The 19,303-nt window shown below is 38.7% G+C and overlaps 1 protein-coding gene across 7 annotated transcripts in view; it reads left to right on the top strand.

Moving 5' to 3' along the window:
- Positions 1-1,547: 1,547 nt before the first annotated feature.
- LOC145668838 (uncharacterized) overlaps positions 1,548-19,303 on the top strand; it is a 35,025-nt gene continuing 17,269 nt past the window's right edge. For 2 of the 7 annotated variants that reach the window (XM_081737028.1, XM_081737024.1), the window contains exon 1: positions 1,548-1,869. In XM_081737028.1, coding sequence (XP_081593154.1) covers positions 1,563-1,869 — 307 coding nt within the window. In that variant the 5' untranslated portion in view covers positions 1,548-1,562. Of the gene's footprint in view, positions 1,870-5,041; positions 5,194-5,295; positions 5,321-18,365; positions 18,505-19,303 lie in introns of those variants that run through there. The other 5 variants (XM_081737026.1, XM_081737025.1, XM_081737027.1 and 2 more) reach the window with 5 other exon arrangements.

Raw genomic sequence — 19,303 nt, 5'->3', positions numbered from 1 at the left:
TAATATATATATATATATATATATATATATATATATATATATATATATATATATATATATATATTGATTATATTCTCCATTTATGTATATACTAAGGAGCTATAATCTCTAAAGGAATATGAAACGAGAATACCTAAGAAGGTATTATGTGCCAAATAATTTATACTTATCGTTTCTTTTGTTAAGACAAATTTTACGTGTCTTTTCTTTACTTACATTTAAATCAGGGCTAAGTAATGGACGTAAGATTTGCATGCGTGAGAAGCGAAGCATATAGTAACTCTCTATGTTACAGTTAATATTGTAGTGTAGTTAATAGATCTAGTAACTGCATCTTACTTTTTGGATCAAAAGATTCAATACATTTCAGTCAAAAATTTTCTTGTAGGCTTTACACCTGGAGAATTACATAATAGTGTAGCCAAACCCAAACTATCACTTACCTCTATTGTGTACATATTTCGTAAAAAATACGAAAACTCGATTTAGGGTCCGTGCAAAAACTTTGTGGTCCCTGATCCAAAACCTAATTATTGACCAAGATCGCAATCTTTTGATGTATTTTTGTGGTGGATCATTTCTAAAATTCTTGGACAAGATCGAAAACTTTTGATCCATATTATGGATTATTCCTTAAATTATTGTTTTAACCCATAGATTTATATAGAAAATTATTCTTTATATTTTCTTTGAAATGAAATGGAATCTTTAATTATTTGACATTTCTTTTCCAAACCTACAAAATTCTGTTAATTTAGGTGGTACTGTTTAATCCTTCTGTGGGTAACAAATTGCCAAATATTTAAAATGTCGAGTTTTTTTACCCATTATATTCCCTTTGATGAAGCATTATTGTATTGGACAATTGTATGGATAAGTACAGAAATTAATTGTCTTTCATAGGAAATGGGTATATTGATCCTTTCTTTCAAATTTTGAAAGGGGTATATAGGACAATCCCTTACATTTCAGAATTGTCAAAAAGTAAATATTCATCAATGTTCTTTAGAACACGAATATATACTTCTGTTGATTTGAGTAGTCCTGCTCGTTCCCTTCTATGAGTAAGAATTGCCAAAATTATATGAAAGTAATACGTATTATCATGTAGTCAGTAATTGACCCAATATATCCTTCGTGATTATCTTTATTGCAAAATACGGTTATATGTATGAGTACAGGGACCTTTGAACTTTGAAGGGGTACATAGAATTTCCTATTAAATTTAGGGATTGTTGAAAAAAATAACAATTGTTCTCTAAGACATTAATACAGTACACACTGAGAAAAATCCGTTATCCGGACAGCGGTATGTTGTACAAATATATGGAATCCTTACGTTTAGTACGGAAATCTGTATGGAGCATACGTTATCCATATACTACATAACTACTGCCTTTTTCTCACTTAGATATTACATCATGTCGCTGCAGGATGTCTGACATCGAACAAACTTCCGTATATTACATATGTATACGTATATTATATACGTCAGCTATATATTTCATACATCCATCTGTATGTGAGATTCTGACCACCCATGGACAGTTCTTTCTTTCATCATGAGTGACGTCATTGAACAAAGAACAACTGTCGTTTTCTTGCGAGTCGGTTTATGCATATCGTGTCACGGTGTGGAGGTTGTAACACCCCTCATTTTATATCTTCTACCTTATACTTTTAATACTTTACTACGTAACACGATCTTATTAATTTATTATACGCTTCATATATTTACTAACTATCCAACGATATTTGTTGCCTCGGGCATTAAATTGGTGAAGAAGAACAAGAAGAAGAAGAAGAGTCATTTACTGAACGAGATTTGTTTACAGGTAAAAAGAACAAAGGAAGGAAACAAGAGCCTGAGTAAGTACAATAGTTAAGTATAACATTACTTAAATATTACTTTAATTACCGATTACTTTAGTATAACTCGCTTTAAGCTTAATAAATGTTAACGTGACTTCTGGTTGCAAATCTTCCTATTGTAACCCGTTAGTTAAGAAGAAAGGAATGGGCGAATCTGAATTTTGAGAATTCTTTGAACATTGGCGCGTATAAACTTTTTCTACATTTCAAGGTGCACAAAGTAAATGTTGTGTTTATTTATTTCTTTTTAGACGGTCCCTTCCTCGGAGGAGATTTACTATAACATAACACAGTAAATCTCATAACTTCATAACATGTTTGCTTAGAAACCGCTTTCAGCGCGAATAGCGACTTCGTGTAGTCTAAAAGACTGTTAGCCATTTTTGCTAGAATATTTTCACAAAAGCTTTTTTTTAACGTCCTGCGATTATCCACCAAGGTGATGATGAGATAGGTGATATTGGTTGCAAAAAGAAAGTGGGATGGAACGGGAGAATCTTAAAGAGTAATCACGCACACAGTGTTTGCCCACCATAAGCTCACTTGACAGTAGCTGGAATCGACCCATGGACCCAACGCGTCAGAGGTGAGAATTCTACCGAGTCCAAGATTTGTTTCGTGAAACACTGTGAAGAGAGGGAATCAATTTGTGAAAACAGGCGAGTAGCACAGAGAGTTAAAGCACCAAATGTGATGGGGCGGAAATTATTATCAGTCAACTTTACTTAGTTTTACTATGCATGCAAATTTGCTAGCTTATCTGACCTACTTTTAAGCGCGTAACATTCCAGTTTTGGACGTTTCAAATCTGAAAATATTATGTTGATAGGTTTTCGTCATAAATATTTTCAATATAGAAAAGTAATTCACGTGAAATATATTTACGACGTTAGAAGGTCCGTGGCATTATTCACAACTCATGGTTTATAAAAGGTATAAATAATACAATGTATATATGTACTGTATGCTGTACACTTATAACATGAATAAAGGTTTGCAATTTTATTAATAGAGGCCATGATGGGTTAGTGGTAGGGCGTTTACCTCTGGTGCATGGGGGTCTTTGGTTCGATCCCAACTCGCGCCAAGTGAGCTTTGTGGTGGACAAATGTGTTCATGTTTTTTCTCGGGGTTCTCCCGTTTCCTCCCACTTTCTTCATTCCACCATTTCACTCATCTCTCATCATCACTGTCTCCTTTAGCCTAGCCAGCATAACCGTGGGATGTAAAACTTAGAGATTTCATTTAATTTCATTTTTGGAGTAGTGACTTCGACTTTATTCAGCGGGGAGGAGGGATCAGTGGTAGAGTGTTCACCTCCGGTGCTTGGGGACCCTGGTTCGATCTCAGCTCGCGCCGTGTGGACTTTGTGGTGGACAAACACCGTGCTCTTGGGTTTTCTCGTTGTTCTCCCGTTTCCTCCCACTTTCTTCATTTCACCATTTCACTCATTTCTCATTATTACCGTCTCCTTTAGCCTAACCGGCATATCCGTGGGGCGTTAAACTTAAAGATTTCATTTTATTCAGCGGAAAGTCAAAGTTTGGTTTGGAAAAAATCATCGAAATTTATTTTATTTCTTCGGAAAATTCGATTACGTCATTTTAGCGTTTTAGTTCTTCTAATGTCCTTTTAACACGCAACCACCGAGCTATGTCACTGCTTGTGAAGTATTGCTTAAATTGGAGCTTTTGTACGGGGCAACTGTAGTTGCTTCCTCTAAAACAGTCGCCGCCACCGTTAGCTTTGGAACAACTGTCTCGAACAACTCTTAGTACCCGGCACTCGTTAAGAAGCATTGTGTTAAATGGAAGGATTCGTACGGGGACACGGCAGTTGACGCCATCGTACCAATGTATCTTTTTTTCTTTAAAAAAATCTTAGTTGGAGTACTGATCACAGGCGAAAAAAGCGGAATTGTTTATCACTTTATTTTACGTCACATACTGGTGTTCTCCGATGTCTCAAAACAACTATAGACTATTCCTATATTCCATGTATATTACAATGCAGTATCATCCCTGTGATGAACGCATAAGATACCAGGCTTACATTGTTGCCTTCTTCTTTATATTTATACCATCTTCCAAATTACGTTTATAATATTGATCCTTCTGTAACGTACAACGTGCCCATGGAAGCTAACTAGTCATCTATTAGGTTTTGTTTTATGCACATGAAGCATACATATTAATCATCCGATTTGCAGCCACCGTTAAAGCATTTCTGGATGTATGTTATTACTATTATTGAGTTGAGTTGATTTTGAGTTTAACGTCCCTTTTAGCAGCGAGACTATATGAGACGGGACCTACTGATTATCGTGGAATCCGAACCACATGAGCTCCCGGCAGGAATCGAATCCGGGTTTCTCACGCCAAAGGCGCGTACGCTAACCGCTTAACCACGAAGGAACTCATTATTATTATTATTATTATTATTATTATTATTATTATTATTATTATTATTATTATTATTATTCAACCACTAAAGAAAGAAGTAAAAGAGGAAAATATGTTGTTGACCAAACCAAACATACATCGATGGGATTCCTCGTGGCCAAGTAGTTAGAACTTCGCTGCCTATGCAGAGGACCAGGTTTGATTCTCGATGGTAGGTACTGTGGTTTGAAAAATGAAATGAAATGAATTGAAATGAAATCTTTCAGTTTAACGTCCCGTACTTATGTCCGCTAAGGTAAGGGAGACGATGAACAAAGCAAGTGAATGATGGATGGGAAGAATTGATGGAATGAGAATGTTGGAGGAAAAGGAGTACCCCGAGAAAACCCACGCACACGATGTTGCCCACCACAAACTTACTTGGTCGAGGATCGAACAAGGGACCTCACGCCACAGAGACAAGCGATCTACCACTAAGCCACCGTGCTCTCTAATGTGGTTTGAATTAAAGCTACGGATCTACGTCTAATGTAGTCTCGGTGTTGTATCTTTCCATGTATATCTTGTGTACTGACAACCCAGTCCCACTACAGAAAAAATACGTGGGTATTGAAAGGTTTAAAAAAAAACAACAGAAAAAACAAATAATATATCAGTGTCTGCTATCAGTTGCTTGACGTAAAAAGCATTTTTTTTATTTCCATTGCCCAATAGTAAAATTGCCCGTAGGGGTTACTAACTGGTGGATCTTTTTCATTGGTAGCATTAGCGGGCGGGTTGTCATTATGTTTGTATTACCCAGAATTCAGTAGCATAGAAGTGACTTAGCTTCGTCTTGGCTTGACATTTGATGTGCAAAATTAGTATAAGAAGGAGAGTGGAAGCGTTTTTGATCGTGGTCACTCACCTAGGATTTCAAGTAAGTTGGTTTTCCTGCACTAGAAGATCTACTATTTTACATTTCAATTAGTTTTGTTTTACTTTCACCTCAGTGCTGCGAGATTCCGTAAGCTCGTTTGTTTTTTTATTTACGTAAATGTATGAAGGTATGTTTGTAGAAGTAGCAGTTTGTGTAGACTATGTTAATCTTTCATTAAAAAAAAAAAGTTTAATGGGTAATAGTATACATGAGAACCCCCTTATCTGCGTTTCTTCTGTGTTCTATTACCACTTCTACATGAAATATCATAAATTTTCTTCGTAGTGCAATAGTGAGAAGTGTCCATGTGCGCAAGACATACGATATGCGTTAAACGCCCCCCTCCCCCCCACACACATAGTCATAGATAAAGTATAAGGGCACTACACATGCAGATATAAAGTACAGGTACGTTCATTTTTATTTTCGTATCAGTCGATAAGTAAATAAAAGTCGCTTTGTTACCCCCTTTGTGAGTTCGTACATAATGAATAATCCCTAAAAGTATGAGCGTCCTGCTCCTTCGGGAACTGATGCAGCTTCATGTATACTATATCCGTTTAATGTCCCACGATTATGCACTGGGGCTGAGGGAGACTGATTATGAAATGAATGATTATGATGGAATAACGAAAGTGGGAGGAAACGAGAGAACTCTGAGGAAAAAAGGGGCATGGTGTTTGTTCATCACAAAGCACTTGGGAATAGTGTATTTATTCCGTTAAGCCCCAACAGCTTTTCAACTTTGACAGTAATTACGGGGAAGGTTCTAGAATGCTGGTCCGCACATATAAGTAACGAGAGTTGGTACCCAGGATGGTTACTTTCTTTATCAAAGCTCAATATTCGAATTCACATAGTAATGCCAAGTGAGCGATAGCGAGTCAAGATTAGTTAGTAGTAGCCAGGGTGATTATTTTATTACGATTCAGTGGTTCTATTAAAAATGGAAAAAAAAAAGAAAAAAAAAAACTGGCATAATTACGTATAAATATATTTTGGTTAGGTTTGCTTAATTTTCGTTCACTGGTAAGAGTGCACTTTGAGCAGAACAAGTGATTTTGGGTATCTTTTAGTTTCTACCCCAATCCTGCAAATATAAGATCTCCAGTGTTACTAAGCAAAATATAACTAAGCGAGTGACAGCAAGCGAACGGGGTTACACACCCCGCAGGGCTTTGTTTAGTATTGGTTCCAATGTATGTTCTGTTTAAAGTGCATTTTTGCCCGTTCACTTACATAGTAGGTCTGGACCGACGGAGTTTATGGAACTTAACCTTGGAACAAGGATTGAACAGGGAGGAATCCCTGACGTCAGAAGTGACCACTCTACCACTGAGTCACCGTGGTCCGAGCTCTCATTTCATAACTTCTTGGATTAAGTTATTTGAAATCTTGGAGCATTTTGAAATTACTCAAAGGTGTATATAGGTTGCATAAAATATTTTTTCTTTACGTAAGTAATCGAAAAAAATGTCCTATGTTAGAGGAACGTATCTTCACATAGAGTAGTATAACACGGTCATGTCCGTAGCTAAGATGTAGGCCAGGGGGGAGGGCTTGAGAACCCTTTTCGACCATCTTCAGGCCTTCTTGAAACTTTTAGCTTATTGGTATGTATATATGAAAGTAAAGTGAGCTCAAATTAGCTTCCACAAAAATTAACTCATTCCCTTGCCTTAGTAGTTTGAAATACTAGAAATTAGTAATATAATTTTGAATAGTTAGTGATGTGCGATGGTTCTAGCTTATGACGAACTGGTTCCTTGAAATCTCTGGTTAGTTCATATTTGGTCTAGAAAACGTAATTTTCAAAATTAAAACATGTTTTCATCATTTTGGATACAGAAATTTGGAATTTAGGTATACATTCCTCCCTTCCCATCTGCGTTAACTTGATATGGAGAGTTGGCGTGTTTGCGATTTGTATTTGTCTTCGCACTTGATTTGATTATTAAACCATAGTTGAAAGCCATGGGTATGCACGCAAGCCGCCACGAGAGTCTGCAACGGACATTAAAACAAATGCCTGACGTGGGTTCGAATGCCAGGCAGTTTTAATTTCACCTTTCACAGTGAGACTCGTAGGATTGGAGGGGGCGCGGTGGCTCAGTGGTAGAGCGTTCACCTCTGGTGCTTGGGGTCCCGGGTTCGATCCCACCCCCCGCCAAGTGAACCTTGTGGTGGACAAACACCGTGCTCGTGGATTTTCTCGGGGTTCTCCCGTTTCCTCCCACTTTCTTCATTCCACCATTTCACTCATCTCTCATTATCACCGTCTCCTTTAGCCTAACCGGCATAACCGTGGGACGTAAAACTTAAAGATTTCATTTGTAGGATTGGACTGGGTTCATATTCTGTGGCTGGTAAAAACTTAAAACAACTGAATTTTAACTTGGACAGATGCTATAGATGTTATGAGACAGAGCATGTTACATTCAGTTATTATCGATAAGTAATAGTAAAGATATAATGTGGTTACTAACAGCAACGTGAAGACCACATAGTTGCAGTTGGTAACTGTATTTTCGTTGTTTTACGAGTGGTGGTTCACGGTATAACCAGATCTGATCAATCAACTACTTGTATTATTACATTTTATTACGTTACAAGCAGTGGCGGATCTAGCCCGGGGCATCCCCCCAGTTTTTACCTTCTAGAACACTCTGGTTACAAGCGGGACGTAAAACTGAAAGATGTTTTACTTTGTTTCCATGTGTTTTCTTTATAGCTATGCCCAACCTGGGCTAATGCGCCTGCCTGCATTCCCTAATGTCACGAAGATAATTGGGTCTAATTCTCTAGTTGGTATAGTTTAAGGGCACTGTCATAAAAATCGTTCCGTGATATTGGTGTGTACAGCTCACCATTTCAGATGAACTGCGTTAAATAGCATACTAATTATATACCCTGTTGGCATTTAGAATAATATTCCTTCTCAATTCTTTACACTAATTTGATTTCTACTTTACATTAAATATATTGTTACATTGTATTTTTAGTAGTCTTCCCCGCTGGTCTAGTGATTTCCGTGTGGCCTTGGGGAACGTGGCCCCTCGTTCAATTCTCGGTGGGAGGGTGGAAACAAATTAAGTTACTTCCACAAACGCGTTTACTTCTATCAATCATCAGTCTCTTTTGGCCTAAAGTCGTAGCTGTGCGACATGAAAAAAGAAAACTAATTTTTAATTCCCTAGTTTGGCTTTTGTGTAGGGCTACTTGCTGGAGTTGAGAACTTCAACGGAACAGTAAGTTATAGAATTTATAACTAGTTTAATCAGTCGAAAATTATTCCGGTTCCTTGAGATTCATTCGGTTATTTTTTCTTCATAGTTTTGTTTCACAATTTCTAGAAGGAATTAGGTATTAACAAAGCAACTAATATGCAAAAACTCGCTATGCTAAGCGTTGATTCACTTGAATTATTTCTCCTATTCCGTTTAATGTGTTTTGATCCCCAGTTGCGCACATTCTAGTGTTTTGTTTTTAGACCAGGCCCGCAACTAGAGGGGGGCTAGCGGGCAACTGGCCCCCTAAACTTTTCGTGGCCCCTCCAGACCTCAATACGGAAAACACAATTTAGATATTTGTAAGGTAAGTTTTGATGACTTACCCCCCCCCCCCCCCATATATTCATGGTCCCTCCAAACATATTTGGCTGGTTTCGGGCCTGCTTGAGACTGTACGTTTACCCTGCTGTATCCAGGTGGGAGGTGCAGTAACTCGAAGGGTTCAAATGAAGCTTCTTACGAGAGTGACTTTTCTAGATATACAATCAAAGCTATTTATATCTGTGATGCAATACGAGGGTTGCACTGAAAGTTTCGGGAAAATGATAGAACACAAGAACATAAAAGTGCAATTTTTTTTTTTTTAATGAAAGTATTCCCCCTGAGTAGCAGTGCATTTTTATGCAATAAAACCAAATCTTGAAACAGGTATGCCACTCCGAGGTTGGTATCTGTGAAACCTGCAGTTTGTATGCCTCGATGGCTTCTTCTGGAGGTGCAAAAGCGCTTCTCACGCAACATGTTCTTTATTGTTGGGAACAAAAAGAAATCACTGGGAACTAAATCAGGGAAATAAGCCGGATGTCATGACTTCGCTTTCCTGGTCCAGAAAATCACTTGTGGTAGCTGCTGTGTGCGAGCTGGTATAGTTGTGATGCAGAATGATACGGTTGAACTGTTTGCTCACATTCAGTACTTCTGATAGGCATATGGTTGTGTACCATTCTGCATTGACTGTTCTGCGATTCTCCAGTGGGACAGTTGCGATATGCCCTGATTTATCAGAAATTTATGCAATCGTTTGTTTGGAGGCACAGTGTGCTTGAACAAGTTTGATTGGTTTAGGTTCTCGCGGAACACCCACACAGCTTTGTTTCCGGTTCTTACGTATAAATCCAAATTTCATCACCTGCTCCAATGTTAAACACCGAGATGATCCAGACTTGAACCGTTTCGTTATAACTTTGCACCACTTCACACGGGCGTCTTTTGTGCGCGACTTAAATTGTGTGGAATCCAACGAGTGCAAAGTTTTTTCACACGTAAATAATAGTGCAATATTATTTGTATTTGGCTCATAACAATGCCTAAGATTTCCTGAATTTCGCGATAAGTCACATGCCGATCAGTGTTCATAATTTCACGAACAGCAGCAACGTTTTTTGGCACAATGACCTGCACAATCCCGATCAGTCAGGCTGAGCTGGCCACACGTGAATTCCTGAAACCACCTGTAAATTGTCTGAGATGGGGTTTCATCAGGAAAAGTAGCAGTTATCTGACGAACACATTGTTGCTGTGTTTACCCTTGCCGAATATCGTAATAAATCATAATACGAAAATGCTCTATCAGGTCAATTTTTGTTCAGGATCACCTCACTTCAAACTAGTACCCTGTAACGGCAAAGATTGAGAGTTATATACGGTTTATCTTTAGAGTGAACAATATTAAATTACTTGGAGAGGGGAAATCTTCCTCATCCCTCTCCGTTCATTCGGATCTTGTGGAAGCTCATGTGATGCGTATTCCACGTTAAAGCTCTAGAACCAAGTCTCAGATAGCCTCGGACCTGAATTGGACGCTAAACTTACTACTAACAACGCTTGTGTAATGACTTGTGGTTTACTAATTGCGAAAGATTGGTAATGTAATGTAATTATAATGTACACTATATGTATTTTGTTAAATCATTTTTATCTTAATGTCCCAGGATTATGCACTTTAGACTAAAGGTGACGGATGATTAATGAAAGTGAGTGATTGTGAAAGTGATCGAAGCAGGGATCACGTGCAACGTCACATGTGCTACCCATTAGGTCATCTGGGAAGGTTGCATTTTCTCTGTGATGACGCTAGTATAAATCATTCCCTTATATTTCATTTAAGGTTATGTTACGAGCATAGTTTTCTCTTTTTTATGCCACAAAGTAGTAGAAGAATTTTCTGAATTTATTTAGTTTAGCGTCCGTTCTAGCAGCGAGGCTATATGAAATATGGACCTACAGTTTTAACATGAAATCTGAATCACATTTGTTCCCACCAGAAAGCGAACCCCGATCTCCCTCGCCAACTTACCTTATATATTTACAGAATTGAGTTTTTAATATTTACGTATTTTAGTTTTAAAAGGCAGATTAAAAATTTTTTTTTGAATATTGAGATAATAGAGTATAAAGTATGTTTTGTAGGAAATCGTTGAAATGAAATCGTAATCAGTGACGCAATGCTAAAAATTTTTTAGTAGGTATACACTCCACCCTGAGTGTGAGATTCATTACGTCCCTGAATGTGAGGGATTACATCATCAAGATGCAACAATCTTGTGTATTTATTTACTTCGCGACTTTGAGATTTTTTTCTTTCAGTTTTTAATTTTGATTATTTTCGTTCCGAAATCTAATTAATTCGTCACCGTGTCCTATTCCCACAACCGATTACAAGTTTTGCTTACTTAAGGTAATGGTTCGCAACCTTCTTGACTAAACTCCAACGACATCACGATATATTTGTTTTTAGGTTAATTTCCGATAAGCCCAGTCTCATCAAACCAAGGTAGGCATACTAAGTAAACTAAACCAAACCAAACTTGAACTAGCCTAACCTATCCGTAATTCATTGTCAGAAACACGGCACGGAGTTAACGGAATAAATGCATATTTTGTATTAATAATATAGACTATATTAGTGTAAGCCTATAAGTTTCTATAAAGTACCGACTATGTAGTACTAAAATCTTAAGTGTTGATGCTTCTGGAGGCGTTAACTGGTAATGTCTCCAAATAGATTTTAACTAAATGCTTCGTGATGTCTAAAGTTTCGGGATACACTGGTTAAAACCACTGACTTAACGAACTATGCCAATTAAGGAAGTTCACATGTGCAGTAGACTCATAAGTATCCGGCTCACGACTATTCGACTTCCGTACTATCCAGCCTAGTTTTCTTGTATCGTAATTGAGGAAGGCAAGGCGTTGCATTGGCAACATTGCCAAGGCATTGGAAGCAGGCGTTTGCTACGATCCTCCTACGTGTCATGTGCAAAATACAAGTTGTGACAGGAAAAGAGTAGCGTTCTGCTCCTTGTTCATTGTTTCGTCAATATGTAACGGACCTCAATACAGTACGCTTCAGTTATACCTGCTTATAACTGTACGGTACTGTATACGTCAATTGTTCTTGGGGTATGCTTCATGTAGACTGTACTCCGGCCTATCCGGCTTTTTTTGTTATCCGGCCTGCCCTTCCGCCACATTAGCCCGGATATTCTTGAGTCTACTGTATTCCGTTTGCAATATGTGTGTAGATGAAGCTGAGGGGAGGCATGCGAGATATGACTATAAAATTTTCTCAGCATAAATCACCACTTAATGTCTTAAATCTTACTAATTAGTAACCTCTCACTAAATAGTAGGTATGTTGGGATGAGGATTAGCTTAGTTACTCTTCGGTCATTGTAGAGAGCGAAGGCAGAAAATTAGCTCGTGGAGTTTGCGCCTACGGCGCAGGAGTGTGCACTTTCCGAAATCTTAATGGATGCGTCAAGTAATTTCATCGCTTCCACTCTCAACCTAATTGCATGGATATGAAATCCACATTTTTGGTTCCGAACAATACCTACGCTAGATAAAGCATAGGTTGGTGTATGTTTCACTTTTCATGTAACTAAGATTCTCTCTTATCTTTATTTGCTATTTGAGTTTCCCTTTTCAACAACTTAATCATATATTCCGATCCTTTCTGATTATAATATTTATAAATCAAATGAAATACACCTATTTGTAAGTCCTATATCAGCTCACGACTTCGAAAACCAGGGAAAACAAATGAACAGCGAATATTGGTGGGTCGGTAAGGGAATATGAATTGCTAATTACATTAAGATTGTACATGATCTACAGTAAATCAGTGCCATTACTTTTCTTTAGCACTACAATATACAGATGGTGATCAGAAAAATGGAAACACCTCAACGAAATTGCAACTTACCAGATTAATATGGTGTCGGGCCACCTTTCACCTTCAGAACAGCCTTGATGCGACGTGGGATGAAGGCAGAGGTCGTGAATGATAGCAAGTGGAATTTTACACCATTCCTCGTGCAGGGCGTCGGCCAGTTCTGTGATAGGAGATGGAGGTGGAAATCGTCGCCGGAGTCGTGTTTCCAAGACGGACCACAGATGTTCAATTATGTTGAGATCTGGGGATTGGGCGGGCCAGGGGAGGCGTTGAACTTCATCCCGATGTTCCTCAAACCACGCTGCAACAACGCCAGCTGTGTGAATGGGTGCATTATCATCCTGGAAGATGGCGTCATTGTCCGGGAACAACATCCGGACTATAGGATGCAAGTGGTCTCCTAAAATTGCGACATGATAGTTGGCAGTGATTCGTCCGCTAAGTGTGACCAGTGACCCAATGAAAACCATGATATGGCGGCCCACAGTATCACCGAGCCGCCGCCATGTTTCACAGTTGGGCGGAGACACTGCAGATCATAAGCTTCTTTGGGCGTTCTCCACACACAAACACGGCCCATGGTTGGGAATAGGGTGAAGGATGACTCATCCGACTATATCACACGTTTGCAGTCCTCAACGGTCCAAGTTGCATGGTCACTGCACCATTTGCGGCGTGCGAAAGCGTTATGGTCCCTGATGAGCGGTTTGGCCCGTGCAACACGACCCCGTAAGTTCATGTCATGTAATTCGCCGCGGACTGGGATTGTCGAAACAGGGTGGGGGAGGTGCTGATTGAGTTCCTCCGTCACTTGCTCCGCAGTCACAAGACAGTTCTGCGTGACAATGCGCTTTAATACCCGGCGTGACCTGTCACTCATGATTTTCTTCCGCCCACTGTTCCGCTTCCCCGATGTGGTTTTTCCGTGTTGTGTAGGCCGTTATCACCTTCGACACTGTCCCACGCGACACACCTAACACAGTAGCCACTGCCGTCACTCTCACTCCACATAACCGCGCACCAACAATTTGCCTTCTTTGAAAATCTGAGAGGTCTCCCATTTTACACTACCTCCGTCTGCTGCAGCCACTGGACACTGCTGTTCCACTGCGCCTGACGTGTTGCCAACTACAGGTGTTTCCATTTTTCTGATCACCATCTGTATATATATATATATATATATATATATATATATATATATATATATATATATATATATATATATATAATAAAATGGTTTCTACGTACACTGCAAAGTAATAAAAATTACTCTTAACTATTTTAATGACGGTATCATACAAAATTTAAGATATAATATGCAAAATGTAACTAAATTTAACCTTGTGTGTGTAATTTACATTATTGCTATTTCTTTTACTTTTATGTTTAGCCTATATATAAAGATCTGTCCACTTCAGATGCATTAGAATACAGTGCTAAATGTATGTAAAAGGGAAGAAAATACAATACCATGCTTCTTGCTTAACTTGCCCATTGTTGCGCCCTAAAGTGAAAATACACATGTTTTAATTCACGCTCAAATTCATTCCAACATAGCTATCTAATTTATAGTTAGCCAGGCTATTCGCCTGTCAAGTTTACCAATACCCTGTTTGAAAATAGAAATTTTCTTATACGAGTATTAAGGCGTTCGAAAACTGACAGAACTCGTTGGTGCGTGGTAAGAGTGGCTCGATCCAGAGATTGTGTGCGTCAATGAAAAGTTGACCCACCACCCATCGTGACCCACTCTGATCAACCACTCACCAAAACCCATTGTCATCAACTCTGCCTCATAATCCACAGTCTCGTTTCCATAGACTTTACTAAGATTACACTTGTAATAAAATAAGCCTTTGAAATTCACTAATCGAAGTTTGAATTTCTACGAGTTTGTTTGGTCAATCGTTGAAGTATCGCTCTGTTACAATACCGATGGACCAGACCTTTATGATATAAAATTGTGAAGTGTTGGTCATACGGTGAATTTCAATTTATCATATACAATTATTTCTTTGTTGAATTAGATACTTTTCAGTGAAAAATAGAATGAAAGTTATCTTAAATCAAGGTAAAGTAAACCAACGTAAAGGAAAATACGAAACAGAGTAAAATTTTCCATATAATTAAGCATGCCGTACAAATTTAAAATTTCCATGTAATTAAGCTTAAAGTAAAAAAATTGTCTAGTTTTCTCAATTTTATGGTTCGATTGCCTAGTGCTCTGAACGCTCAATATAATAAACATAAGCTTCAGCAATTAGTATAATAGAAAGCAATGGATATCGATTGCGGAGCGCTGCAGTTTTTGTTTTTCAATAGTTTCTCAATTTATTTCTCAACTAATATCGATCGTTTTCGGTTATTTTTACATATCAACCCACTACGAATTTCCTACCTATAGTAGCCGATCCCCATTAAAAGAGAATTTCAATAGATGCTAGGACACGCTCTGTTTAATAGTTAATATACTGAATTTCAGCTCTCAGTAAGTTCAACGGCTCCTGAGATGTTCAATTTGTATATAATTCATATATTACAGGTGATTAAAAATATATTTATTCCAATAGTCAGCTCTTCTAAAATCGCACAGCTAGTCTCGAATGTCAAGTAGTAAGTCCTATTGCTATTATTACAATTACAAATATCAATATCCAAACGTGGCTGAAGTTCATTTTCACTTAGATATACTTACCTCAGGTAATAAATAGAAACTAATGAAAAAGGAAGATAATGGTGGGTCACGGTGGGTGGTGGGTCACAGTGGGTCACGTCCTGATGACCCACGACCTACTAATCTACTCACAAATCTTCACCCACTTGACCGACGACTCACTGACCCACTCCATCTATGGCTCGATCCAGCCTCGTGTAAAGATGGCGTTTAATAGACCATTTCCGTTATTCAAAATGAACTGTAAATCACTGCGGATATGCATCTGAGGCTTTGGTACCTCACATAGCACTATCTACTGGTTTAACGGCTATTGCGCCCGCGTATGTACACTTGGTGACAGCTTTGATTCTCGCTGGTAGAGTATACATAAAATTGTGATTCGGGTTCTATCATTCCTAGGTTCATGTCTCATATACCCTTGCTACTGAAGAAGATACTAAACTTTAAAAAGTGAAGTGTCCTTCTCAGAAGGACCAATTAGGTTTACTTCGAAACATCGAACCATATGACGTGTTTTTGACTTTACTATTGATAGAACTATTTTGTATAATATACAGGATGTATTAAAAGTTTACCATCCTTTTTAAAATCTATAAGAATATAATTTCATTGAATGTGGAATGGGCGATACACATTAAGTCCAGGGGAACACTTTTAGAAGTATGTCATGCGGACGGCCGCGGCCGCTATCTTGTTCCGCTATCCAGATTTCAAAAGTGTTATTATTAACAATAGGTGGATAATGTGATACTGTACATGACCATGAGTTAGAATTGTGTATGGATTGTCAAGTATGCAATCAAATTTCATATAACTTAATTTGGTGAAAAGTTATTGACAACTGAAAGATATGTTTACCTGTTCCACATGTCCACGCTGAGCAATTGCTGGGACACGAAGCAGAATATCGAGTAAAATTTGCGATACGTTGTTCCAGATGACAAAGATTGCAAATGTCTACAGCACAAACCATAGACTTAACATATCCCCAAAGGTAGAAATGAAGTGGCGTTAGGTCTGATAATTGGGCAGGCCATTCAACTGGCCTACGTTGATCAATTCATGTTCTATGGAATTCAAGTAGCGAATCCAAGATGGCGATCGTCTGCATGATATTCAGGGCGAGACATAAGGCGGTAACACCGCTGTAGCACACGAACGGTTGGCGTTCACACTTGGTTCATGGTATACGTTGTTCGGGTGGGTAATTGACCATATTGCATGACATTGTTGCCCTGGCGGCCATCTTGGATCCAATTTTGGATTTTTAAATGGGAAGGGGGCATGTGGGGTATCATTTGATACGAGCTCGATCTCAGGAAAACAGTCGTGTAGTTTATTTTCACCTATCTTTCTTGAAGTTATTGCGTCACAAAGGGGGAAAATTTGGCATTACAACATGTGCTCTATGTGCTGTCCTTCTTGAGCAAGGCACTGCAAGACGCATCTGCCAATCCTTATTGACTCGCAACAGCATGTCCGGATCGACGGTTTCACAACATTACAGAAGGCGCTGCATCACATAGTGGATATCACGGATGGGTTCTTGGTAAACCAGGTTCTTCAGATGGTCCCAAAGGAAGAAGTCTAGCGGCGCAAGATCTGGAGATCGTGGTGGCCGCTCTATCGGTTCCCGTCGCCCTATCCAATGTCCCGAAAAATGTCTATCGAACAATTGGCGTGAACATAACGCATAGCGAGGTGTAGCCCCGTCTTGCTGGGAAAAGGAGGGGAAATCAATCCTCCTTCAAGAGAGCAGGGAAAACCTCATTCTCGAGCAGATCACGATATTTCTCACTAGTCAGGGTGTCGTGGATGAAGTACGGTCCAATAATGCGTCCCCCAGATTCCACATCACACCATAGCCATTTCCCCACCAATCTCTTTGCTGTCTTGGTGTCAATCTGGGTCACTCTAGTATCTATGCTTTTGTTCATTGACCTCTTCTTGAACGAAAAATAATGCATCACTGAAAAGAACACGTTGTGGGAACATGGGGTCCTCATCATACCTTTCTGTGGCCCATTCAGCAAACGGCATCAGTCTGTTCGGATCCCTCTGTTAACCGCTGCTGGAATTGTTGCTTGTATGGGTGCCACTTGTTCACACGCAGCAATCGTAGCACGGATCACTGATTCCTGTTATAGATGCCATACGACGATCCTTGTCGATCACAGAGCCCGTCTCATGGAACTTAAACAACTTGAATACTGTTACGTATGAGATGTTATCCCCTTTCGGTGGGATGCATTAAACTCAGCCATATTCACCCTGGCAGATCGTCCACAACTCTTCTCCACGGTCTCGATTCGTTCTGGAATTGTTAGCGACATCTTCCATCACCTGGAACAACAGATAAAAATATGCTGTAATGCCAAATTTGCACCCTTTGTGACGCAATAACTTCTTAATCAATAACGGTAAGTGAAAATGGACTGCACCACTGTTTCGCTGAGATTGAGATCGTGCCAATACCCATGTCCCCTTTCCCATTTAAAAATCCAGTTGGATCCAAGATAGCGGCTTTCAAGATGGCCGCCAGGGCAACATGTCATGCACTATGGTCCATTTCCCACACGAACAATACCATGAATCAAGTGTGAACGCCAAGTCGTTCCTGTGCTACAGGGGTGTTAAGACTTATGCCTCACCCTGTACTCTCAAGTATTTCACTGGGTCTAGAGTGTATCGCCCAACTCACATTCAATAAACCTTCATCCATGTAGGTTAGAGTGGTAGAGGGCTTCTGATACACCCTGTATATATTTTTAAAATGTACAGATGGATTTCTCTAATTCCACAGTTATACCCCTATCCCCCTATATATACTTTTACTGAACTCGTTATCTTATGACATATTTGATGTCACTATTACTGTAGTATAATGTAGTTCGTTTAAATTTACCATTTAATACAAGCAGATTCTGACTTACGGGATTTTCGATACAACTTTGTCTGTAACTAATGAATTCTATTTTATTCAATTTAATATTTAATACAAATTCTTTTATCTTCATGATTAACTTAGTGGGTTTGTATTATACTGCAACTGATTATTATAATCCCATTATTGCTTGAGAAGAAAGAGATGGACAAATCTTCCTGTGGAGAAATCAAAGCTCTATTGGAAAGCTGGGGATTACAATCGTTACTTTCCACGTTTCAAGGTACGCAAATTAGATATTTTGTTTTATTAATTACTATCATTATTTATTACTATTGTGTTTAAAATCAATCCCTAATCTCATGATTTTGTACACTATGAAAATTAGCACAGAATATTAAGAAACATAGCTATGTCATTTGGGTAAGGAATACCATTGTAGAATTAACTTCCTGCTGGTAAGACAGTCGGTGCAGAATAATAATACAGCTACTAATATAAAAGTTGTTCACACACCTTCGCACAAAATCGAATGTTATTACTTTCGAACATTGTACTGTACATGCGACAGTCCATTCCTCGGAGTTTTAGTACAGGACTTCCTTACCATCCTAGCTAAGAAAGTGGGGAAATTCTGTATGAAATTCGTTTCGTATATTCTAGAAAACTGATAGCTACTTTTACCAGAATATTTGCCCGAGAATATTGTTTTTAATTATTTGCAGGGAGTTTGATATCCTGCGATTAGGATCGATGTTAATGAATGAATGGTGAGATGGATAATAGGGGAATAATGAAGGGAGAGGAAACGGGAGTTACCTCAAGAAAAACAACGCAGCCTTTCTTTGATCACTATAAAGGCTTATTTATAATTCACTAGCTTATCTTACCTATTTAGTGGTAGTGCTTTTACCTCTGTTGCGAGTGATTCTGGTTCTATCCAACGTCACGAGTTTGTTGTGGACAATATTGTCCGTGGAGTTCCTCGAGGTTTTCATTAATCATTTGTGAACTTCAGCCTACATAGAATAGCAGTACATAAAACAATTTTCTTTTTGTTTCCATGAATTTTCTCTGTAGTT

This window comes from Thermobia domestica, chromosome 13 (assembly GCF_964235325.1).
Source record: "Thermobia domestica chromosome 13, izTheDome1.hap1.1, whole genome shotgun sequence".
Classification (NCBI taxonomy): Eukaryota; Metazoa; Arthropoda; class Insecta; order Zygentoma; family Lepismatidae; genus Thermobia; species Thermobia domestica.
This window is presented reverse-complemented; position numbering and strand designations above follow the sequence as displayed.